This window comes from Trachymyrmex cornetzi, unplaced genomic scaffold (assembly GCF_001594075.2).
Source record: "Trachymyrmex cornetzi isolate Tcor2-1 unplaced genomic scaffold, Tcor1.1 scaffold726, whole genome shotgun sequence".
Classification (NCBI taxonomy): domain Eukaryota; kingdom Metazoa; phylum Arthropoda; class Insecta; order Hymenoptera; family Formicidae; genus Trachymyrmex; species Trachymyrmex cornetzi.
Window position 1 is genome coordinate 260,695 of NW_017300055.1, and position 11,031 is coordinate 271,725.

The 11,031-nt window shown below is 30.2% G+C and overlaps 1 protein-coding gene across 3 annotated transcripts; it reads left to right on the forward strand.

The window, feature by feature from the left end:
• Positions 1 to 1,853: 1,853 nt before the first annotated feature.
• ATP6AP2 (ATPase H(+)-transporting accessory protein 2) lies at positions 1,854 to 10,719 on the forward strand. Of its 3 annotated transcripts, none has more exons than XM_018517831.1 (8): positions 1,854 to 1,979; positions 2,247 to 2,380; positions 2,738 to 2,977; positions 3,100 to 3,408; positions 4,835 to 4,921; positions 6,839 to 7,036; positions 8,544 to 8,652; positions 10,254 to 10,719. In XM_018517831.1, exons 1-8 carry the CDS (start codon positions 1,937 to 1,939, stop codon positions 10,331 to 10,333), a joined length of 1,200 nt encoding a protein of 399 aa, XP_018373333.1. In that variant the 5' UTR covers positions 1,854 to 1,936; the 3' UTR covers positions 10,334 to 10,719. The 3 variants fall into 3 exon arrangements, with proteins under 3 accessions (XP_018373333.1, XP_018373334.1, XP_018373335.1); XM_018517832.1 differs by lacking the exon at positions 6,839 to 7,036 and adding an exon at positions 6,160 to 6,240 and having other exon boundaries at positions 10,254 to 10,717; XM_018517833.1 differs by lacking the exon at positions 6,839 to 7,036 and having other exon boundaries at positions 10,254 to 10,713.
• The last annotated feature ends 312 nt before the right edge of the window (positions 10,720 to 11,031 follow it).

Consider the following 11,031-nt stretch of genomic DNA (forward strand, 5'->3'; position numbering starts at 1 on the left):
TTCAGAGCTTTTACAAGTATATAAAAATTATTAAACAATTTTGACATCTTTAGAAAGTATTTGTAAAGTTGTACATTTATAACAAATTGTATATAAATTGTTACAACTAAATATAGTTAACAAAATGAGAAAAATGTACATTTTTACACAAAAATGTAAAACTCTAAAACAAAAATATTTTAAGAAAAAATATGTTTCAATATTTTAAAATCAACATTCTCTAAACTACAAAAGATAAAATCATTCAAGTGTTGGCGCTGTTCAAAAAATTTAATTATTTAGTAACTCGAAAATTATATTTTTTTAATAAGCATGAAGAACTATTTCAAAGGTTGGACAATCTATTACATTAAATAATTATTAAAAATTACGTCTCTTTTTCATGATAGTTGTCGAAACTTTCTAGTTTCGTTTAAAGATAAAGAAAGTGGCGTCAACTGGATAAGTTTTTTAAAATCGTAAAATAGATAAAGTCAGTGGTCAATAAAAATCTCGAGGTACATCTATGTATAAATATAAATAAAATTAAATTGATAAAAGGTATTGCACCGGAAAAACGGAGTCAATGTTTAAAAATGCATATTATACGTAACAACATATATCTGTTTTCTATTTCCATCATTTATCGACAAGCTTTTGCTCTTACAAGAAGCTCTCTCACCGTTTTGGATATATCTTTCTACAGATTCTGTCTATTGAATCTTATTTCTTGAAAAATTAAGTAAGTTTTTAAACATTGACTCCGTTTTTTATTACTGCAATAATAAAATGCATTGTTTAAAATGCAAATGCAATATATCTTCAATTTATAGCTATTTATGCTTATTAAAAAACATAATTTTCGGGATATTAAATAATTAAATTTGTTAGACAACCAACACTTGAACAATTTTTTCTTTTGGCGAGAATAAATACACATATATGCATATCCTATACATTCTATCTTTATTAATATTATCTTTATTTGCTATTCGTGTATGTAGCATCATAATGTAAATTTATTTATCAACAATGTCAAAAAATAGTTTTTTCTTCACGTCTATAATTTGTGATGTACCATGTCCACTTTCGTCGATACGATTTTATCGGCGTGACGGAGCGTCTCGAAAATGGACGTGGTACGTAGTTTCCGCAGCTCAAAAATGGACGTTGGTGTCGCTAGTGTACGAGGAGTAAGGCATTACAGGAAAAAGGCCAGGGGCTCTATTCTTGGAAAGAAACGTATACGAAAATCTAGGGAAATACTACAGTATACGTTATGTATACTATAGTATTTCCCTAGACTTTCGTATACGTTTCTTTTCAAGAATAGAGCCCCAGGATGGCCGCTCTCAGGGGCTTTATTCTTGAAAAGAAATGTATATGAAAGTCTAGGGAAATGCTACAGTATGCGTTACATATACTATAGTATTTCCCTAGACTTTCGTATACATTTCTTTTCAAGAATAGAGCCCCAGGTTTTTCTCTTGTTTTACTGACTTAAGCCTGTTGCGCCTCTGATAAATCTAGGACTCTAATCTCGCTATACTGTGAATAAAGGAGCGTTGAACAAACAATTCCAAAAATTGACCAATCAAAAAATGCTTCAAATTATTTGGCCAATCAAGTGAGCCACAGCCAGAGTCAGCGTTGCTTCGCTTATAGTTGGACACTGTTGAACTTTGAGCGAAGCTTCGCTAGTTGCGCATTTTCGCACGAATCGATGGAGTGAGGGGTCTTCGCCAGCGATGCGTCGCTGCATGAAATTGTACCTTTAAAGCTGTTGGGGTTTTTGGGGGATTTGATGATACGTTTTAGGGGACAACTTTGAAAATTATTTGGCAACACTGGCTTATATGTGTTAATATCTAACATCTGACATGATCACATGATCACGTCCGAAATTGATCGACATCGAGGAAGTATCTTTCGAATTTAATCGTTTTTACATGCAACCATGTTTTCACAATTATCTATACTCTTTGCTGTCTTTGCCGCAGGTAATTCTTCATTCATTTATGAGAAATCCTGAATGAGTAGAATACATCTAGTTTTTTGTAATCAAATTCCTGTAAATCAATTTATTTTTCAAGATATTTTGTCGAAAAATTTACGAAATTATGTTCGGAATGTTTAAATTTAACTGTATTTTAGAACAAAGATCTTTTCTTGATGTTTTAAATTTGCTGAGCGTTGCTTTACTGAAGGCAGGCCTTTGTACTTGTATCATCCTTACAATTTAATTATCCTAGTGCTTGCTTCTTTAGTTCATGCCAATGGTGAATTCGTTGTTGTTCATTCACCAGACAGTGTAGAATTCACTGTAAATGAACGAGGACATATTGAACAAAGTTATCTTAAGGAGATCTTATCAGCTTGTCTTGGTTACACTGGAAAGCAGGTATATCATCTCTTGATAGTTGTTTAAATTTTTTGATGTATGTGTCATAAAGCTTTATGAATAAATGTATTTAAAATATTCAAACAGGAAAGAAAGTTTATTCGTCGAAATTTGCAATTTCAGATATCTAGTGTACTTGAAATGACACATTTATACATATGTCACTTTTCTTGCAATGTAAAGCCTGTTGTTTTTAGTTGAATTTCTTGCACAGTTCATCTTTTCTCCTTTTCTTTCTGTGTTGGAAGAAAAAATAAGAGAAAAGAAACTATATGTGAGAAGTTTAGGTAAAAAGAACAAACCTATGTTATTTGAAAAGTTATTTACTGTGACAAAAATGTGTTTGTGACCTTACAGAAGGATTCAGAACATAGCATTGTCATATGGGATCCATTTTTAGTGCCCAGGGCATTGGTTGCTATAGTGGTTGAGGGAATGGATCAACTTTCTTTCTTGAAAGACAAAGCTAAAGTTATGTGTCCCTTGACTGATGATGAAGCAGAAGAAATCACTTGGCAAGCGATTAGAAGCAGAGTGGAGGAGCGAAGCAACGATAACACATTGGTCAGGATTAACTTGAGTGATGGAGTTGATGCTGTAAGTATTAAATAGACATATTGATAGTTTTAATAGCATCATATAAAAATGAAATTTGTTTTAATAATTTGACTTTTTATTATTGAAGATCCTAGACACTAAATAAGACATTTCTAATACAGCTCGGCCAGTCAGCTCTCGGTGAGCTTAAGCCTACTAAAATTGAGAAGTTAAACGTTCTGAATTCAGAGATTGAGGAAGATCGTAAATTCATTGAGGAGATACAGCTTCTTCGTGCCATTGGTGACAATGCACTTTCTGCGAAAAAGCATGATTCTGGTACAGATGTTTATTGGCTGGTAGTATCAGCACTCAAACCATGCTTGGAAATGCATGGAAACAGTTCTACAGTTAATGAGGAGGCATTTCACTTGTTGACTTCCGGAATAGAACATGTTTCCAAGGGCCTTTTAAACCATTATGATGGAAAGGTGCATAAATTTATCTGCAACTTTCATCAATGATTAAAAATCAACATTTTTTAGCATATTTGCATGCAGTTTATATATACAAAGAATATAATTACATATTCAGAATGAAATAACCTAAATATTCTTGACTCAAGAAATTTTTAAAAAAGTAAAAATTACCAAAGGAGAAAGGCTATGAGCCAAAGCTAGTTATTAATTGCTAATAATTAATCTATCTTTAATATCCAATCGATATAAACATTTAATATACAGACGTTTTAATCTTCATCAGGTTATTTTCAGTGTAAAACATAAAAATGAAATAATTGAAAATAAAAGTAATAATAGAGTCGCAATATCGGTTACATATAATCTCATTAAATATTTAAAATAAAGAATATATAATATGAAAGGGCTGTGAACCAAGTTGGATGTTTTATGCTAATAAACAAGAAATCTATATTGATATGATACAAAATAGATAGTGTTCAACAAACGTTTCGACCTCAATCGGATCATTCTCAATGTTAGATAAAAATAAAATAGATAGTGTTTAACAAACGTTTCGACCTCAATCGGATCATTCTCAATGTTAGATAAATTTTAAATTAAAAAAAGTTAGGAATATAACGCATTTTTTACGCCCGCCTATATTAAAACTCGATAAAAAATCGGTTTAGAAAATAATACGAATACGAAAACGTCCTGTATTTCTAACTGATATTGTGTAATCTTTGATCACGACAGTCTTCAACATTTTTACAGTATGTTGAAAACTGTCGTAATCAAAGATTAGATTATATCGGTTAGAAATAGGGCTATTCTGTAACTCTTAACGCAAGTTTCGTTATCATTGTAACGTTGTTGTGCAGCTTTTTTACCATGATAAAAAAGCTGCGCAACGATGTTATAACTATAACAAAGCTTGCGTTAAGAGTTACAGAATAGAGGCCTAGGACATTGTATTCGTATTATCCCTTGATTGGCTTTCCGACCTCTCTAGTGGAGGTCGGAAAGCCAATCATAGTGTTAGAATGTTTTACATATCAAGCCTAGAGCCTCTTCGGAAAGCAAAGCTCGTTTGTTTTCACTTTTCCAATAATAGTAGATTTATTCACTCAAAATCAGTTAAGGGACCTACAGTTTAATGCCAAATCAGAATAGCGCTGATGACTTCTCTTAATCCAGATGGAGCCATTTTCGGTTCCTAAAACGTAAAAAAAAGCGTATATGAACGCAGGTGAGATCGAACCCGGATCTGCAGATCGTAAGTCAACCGCACTGAGCGACAAGCCACTCGATGCTTCCATATATAGCCATTAGTATATTAAATGTTTATATCAATTGAATGTTAAAGATAGATTAATTATTAGCAATTAACAACTAGCTTTGACTCGTAGCCTTTTGTTTTTTAGATATTCAGAATGCTTTCGAATATCTGTTACAGATTGTCATTGTAATTTTCACGAACGATGCTTGGAAGGAGAGGAATGCACGGTCCGTTCTTGAGAGAAAGCGCAGAGACGAGCCTCCGGTAAGTTATTCAATAGTATCTTATGTAAATTTTGCAATTTAATAGTTTTAAACAAAATTGTTTGAAATTTTTTGAAAACATTGAAGAAAAATACATATTTGAAAAAATATATGTATAATTAAAGAATATAATTATATTGATATTAGAACTGGTGATAGTTATACGATATGATATAATTAAACATTCCCATTTAAGACAAACTCAATTGTCTCAATGTTTATGGGTATAGTTCTTTGAAGAAATCTTTGTTATATTTTGTTATTGAGATGATTACAGTATGTGTATTGTGTCAAATGTAAAAACATGTGATTATTGAAATTCAGTTTATTTATTTTTTATCAAATTATTTGCAAGAAAAATAATTCTGTATTAAAATAAAAAAAAAGGTTACAAGACTCCTGATATTAAAAATAATATTTACAATAAATTTAGCAAATGAGAGTACTGCACGTAGTACTTTGCGCGTAAAGTTTCAATATATTTTATGATTGCAAGTAAAAAACAAATTTTTCAGCCACCTTGAACAAAACGAAAAAATACATACAAAAATAAAATTAAAATTTTATATTATTCATTTCTATCATTTTCCGATAATACATAATATATAGGATGTCTTAGACCTACCGCATCACCTGTTAAGCAAATTCCTGAAATCATTTTGAGACAAAAATGATACCAAAATGTTAAGGCTAGTTTAAAGGAGGAAGTATTTAAAGATAGAAGATTCAAATATTACATAGTAATATATCATGAGATGGACTCGACGATAAACATAGAAGCAGTTCGACTTGTATTAGGGTGCGTTCCGAATTACACATGAAGTGTGTAAGGTATCATTTCATTCTTCTTTATTCTTTAGTATTTGAAATGAATATTTTCATTTCAAAATGATTTGAAGAATCTGCCATTAATAGGTGATACAGTAGGTCTGGAACACTCTTGTATTTGGTACAATATAATATATTTGATACAAAGTAATATATAATGTTATATGTATATAATGTATAATATTATATGATATAACTAATTTTGCAACCGATTTACTAGTAAGTATACCTATATCATGATTTTTATCTAAACGCTAATTAATCAAAAATTATTCTCTATTCCGGAAGATAATAGAAAAGACAATAACTTTACTCCAATTATTCAGAACTATTAATCGTCGTGTGTTAGTTTGCTTAAAATTATTTATTTTTCGTTTGTACTATTTTTAATTGTTACGGGATATTTTGTAGGCTCATAAGACTAAAAATGTTAAATCCACTGCCAAAGGAGCGCCAATTAATTCAGACATTAACGATAATTTTTTCATCAAGGTATCGTGTCGAATCGAATTGCATGAGCTATTATTTGATTGAGAGTGTTTTTTTCCAAATTAGAGATAGCTTTTTGCATGGATATCGCGAACACGACGAATTACTCTTTAATTATTCTAATCAACAAACTTACAAACTTGTCTATCCAAATATCTATCGTCTTCTTTTTTTTATATTTTCTTCGAGTAAACTTTAACAAATCGTCAAAACTTGGTATCGACAAATAAATACTCGCTAAATCTTTAACATTCTGATATCTTTGAACGATACAATTTGAAGCTCGGTGAATTTTTACCAGTAAATTTCCATCGATGAATTTAGATAATCGCTAATATGATCTTTGATTTCTTTTAACATAATTGTTAGTATCTTTGAGCTTAATTAAATTCCAAAATTCGGTATGAGCTGAATATATATTTATCACAGACAAATCCTTGAAATGATTCAAGATCCGCACAAATACATAGAATTTGAAACTCAATCGATAAATCAATGTACTTGGAAAACTTAAGTCCTTCAAGTTCTAGTATCTTTGAAGTTTTGAGGACTGGGCTTGCATTAATCACTTTATTCAGATACTGAACAATACTGATTATAGCGAGCCGGCGAGCAAGATGAACAAAATAATAAAATGGACGAAGAGGAGTATAGAATGCGTAGTACTATCGAATCCAACACAGCACTCGACAGCACTACTGAACGTACGGGCGTTCAGGATAATAGCGGAACGTCGGAAAAGTCCGACGAAGTTAATACGGAGTATAAGATAAATACTAATACACAGACAATAGGACAGGTATCGCAAACATATTAACATGCATCGCAATCGATGGGTCTAGGGAAACACTAGATAAGTCCTTTTTTCCTCAATTTTTGCGTTCTATGCCATTGTATGATTACACAAGAAGTGAACAATGTTTACTAATTTTTTAAGATTGATAATATAATATTGTCAAAAGAGGAAATAAATTTTATATGAAAAAATTGTGTAAGAAAAGTAAAAAAAAAATAAAAAATCGGAATGAAACTCAATGAATACGATTTAAAACGCATCTTTCGATCAGATATGCTGAAGTGCTCAAGTAAACTTATCATTTTAAGAAAGCTGTATTAAGTAATAAAATTTCAAAATTTCAGTCGCATAGAAAAATTCAACAAAATGTGACTTGTCAAGTCCTTTTCCTAGGTCCTTCAGTTATTTTCGTTCTGCCAGACTTTATCAGAATATTAGCGCACCTGAGTTCTAAGGAGATGAATAATTAATTTAATGTTTATCAAGTACTCCAGTAGAGCTAAACAATATTAACAAGATGTCTTCAACACTTATCTAATTCAATTTTAATCGCTAGTAAGATTATATAACACTGCTTTCTTTTGCATTGGATTGCTATAGATGTCAGTTAATGTGAATGATGTTTAATCGTAATGACATCGGAGAAGGAAATCAATCTTGTCGTACTCTAGGAATGGCAACGGTCGAATAAATACAAATGGACCTAAAGATAATCAAAAGAGTTTTCAGAACTGCAGCACAGATTATTTCAAGTACTCGTGCAGAAGAATCTGCGCTGCAATTCTGAGAACTCGCGTATGGTTATTATCAGTATCAATAAGTTTTTTCTGTTATGATTATCTTTAGATCCGTTCACATTTATTCGACTATTGTCATTCCTATAATGACAGGATTATGATTTCCTTTCCGATTTGTTTTTAACTAAGCGGCAAATTTTAGATAGCAAGTTTTGTACTTGAGAAGTGAAAGGAATTAAGTCCAAGAAGTTACTTCTTCAATTACCATAAATATGATTGCACGTAAATACTGATAATTTCGGGCTTGTTGTCCCATGCTTCTTAAGTGCAGAATTATAATCTGCATGAAGGCTTATCATGTCTAATTGCATGCATATATTCTAATCATGATGAATATATAAGTAATATAAACTTTTGATAGCAAATTTTTGTTAGGAAAGATTTAACCAGCCAATTAGTTATTTAGCAAGTATTGAAAGCAGATCTTATTGATAAGTTACGAACTCTTAACTTATTTTGTATATTAATTCTGAAAACCTTGGTATTTTTTGTGCATTTGTAATACGCTGAATTTTTTAATCTTATTTGTAGATGTTAAGAAATGTAGAGTGCTATTAGTTTAAATTTAACAAGTATCACAAAAAGAGAGAGAAAGAAGAGAGAGTGTGTGTATGAGAGAGAGAGAGAGAGAGAGAGACACTCGCAAAATTGAGATTTCGTAGGTTTTCGAAAATTGTGTCTATCTCTCTGTTACAACGATCTTTCTGTTTCAGCCTGAATTTTCTGGACGTGCAAAGACTTACACGGAAGACTATCCTGTCATATTCAATATAATGCTATGGTTCGGCGTTGTTTTCGTCTTTTCACTCTTAGCCATTTGTAGTACGTATTTTCATAATACAGGATTTATTTAGCTTGAAATTATTTTGGACGTGTGATAAAATTTTCAAAAGTATTCTGATCATTATTTAAAATCAGAAATTTTAAATTTCAGCGATTCGAGTGGCCTCTATTAATCTGGTTGATTTTATTTGCAGGATATTAATTTGTATAATTTATATTATGTATATATTTATATATGTGTGTGTGTATATATACAGGGTGTTCCACTTAACTCGAGCATCTGAAATTTCTCACTTGGTTTTTATGATAGGAAAAAATGTTTCAGATGAAAGTGGAATGGTTTCAAGAAGGATGTATGTTTGTCATGTCTTCTAAGTGGAGGCGCCAAAAATATATAAAGGTCACCTCCATTTTAAAAAATGGAATTTTATAATTTTTTTACACAATGTGATTCCTCTAATTATTCTGCATATAAAAGTATTAAGGTAAAGATATAAAAAAACCAATAGTTTACGAGATATCTTAAACTTTATTCTGCCATATATTGACATGAAATGTTAAATGATTCGTAAACTATTAATTTTGTAATAATCGTACTTTAATACTTTTATGAACAGAACAATGAGATGAATCAATTGATGGAAAGAAAACAATTGCTTTAAAAAATATATGCGAAATGGATAATTTTTTAAATAAGCAATTATTTTGCGATTTTCTCCAAAACGAAGTAAAATTAAGTATATCTCTAAAAGACTTTTTCTTAGTTTATTGATTCCTTAAACGCTTTCGAAATTCGACCATTTAAATTCAGGACAACCTGTATATAGGTATATCTATACATATATATATATAGTTTTATTAGATATTTATACATGCATATAGTTTATATATAATTTATATTTATCTACAACATAATTATACTGTTTTGGAAAGGGATCTCGACTACAAAAATTTATAATAAAAAATGAGGGTTCCCATTTAAAAAACTCAAGATGATATCGATATATTTCCAAGATTATTCAAGATCAAATCAATATATATGTATATATACATATGATAAGTAACTTGATCTTACAAATTTTACTTCAAAAATTTTTCTGGAAACGTCATCTTTTTGAGATAATCTAGTGTTCCAACCTTTTTGTTACATCCTGTATACCAAAGTTGGAAAGTAATGCGTTACTTTTTTCCGGCAACCATCGTTACTATTTTGTTTATAACGGTTGTTTTGTTTGTAACGGTTACTTTGTTTGTAACAGTAACTTCGTTACATTTTTACAATGGTAATGATTTAATCGTTACTTTTATCGTTATTTTAGTTTTTATTGGATAAATCGAATTAGATATTTCGATATTGTTGGTGGGATTCATTACTTTTTCAAGAATGATAATTACTTTTTAAAATCTACGTGCTACTTTTTAAAACAGTAACTAGTGACGGTAATGAGTTATTTTTAACGAAAACTAATTGTAACGGTAACGCGTTATTTTTTAAATTAACATTCCAATTTCTTTTGAATAACTAAATGTTAAAACAAAGATTTGTAAGTTGTTAATCAGTTCTCTGGATAATTATGTTTAATCATTCAACAAGAAAGCTTGAACACGATGATAAGATCTTAATATCTTAATATTTTCAGTCGCCATCGCCGATATGGATCCAGGACGAGATTCTATCATTTATAGGATGACGTCGAATCGAATGAAGAAAGATAATTAAGTGTAAATACATAATTACATATATATATAATATATAAGTAACACAATTTTGTAATATATATTTCTGTGCAAAATGTAGATTGTCGAAGCATCTATATATGTATTATCAATTTAATTCGTGTGTGTTCAAGAGTAGGAAAGTAGATTTCTATTACTTTATCCTAAGGATTCCTTAAATTTGATGATCCAAGCTCTCGTCAGAGCTATTTAAATAGCAAGGATATACATAACTGTATCACTTTATAGCATAAGCAATTATTGTTATATCGTTATAAAATATCTGGAAGTTTGTATATCTCTTAAAAACTAAAAGTTGTCCTAAATATAACGTAATCATACAAATTAAAACATTTTATGCATTTTTAATCATTATCAGAAAGAATCCTGCACAAATGTTATGGAAAATTGATCTTGGTCAAATTGTTTCGAATTTTAATATTTTGTAACTCATTTCAAACTGATTAAAAATCCTTAATGGAATAAATCTTCAAATGCCTTAGTTTTTGTTCCAGGACCTTCGGAAAATCATTATATTTTATATGAAAAATAACAGTCGAAATAAATCTTTTTTACTACACTTGCGCATGTATCAATAGTACGCTTACAATTTTAGTTTTTCTCCCGTTCTTAGAATTGGACACTCGAAATGAACGATATGATCATGATGGTCGTTTCATTCCTTTGAAGTGCTTGATTTAC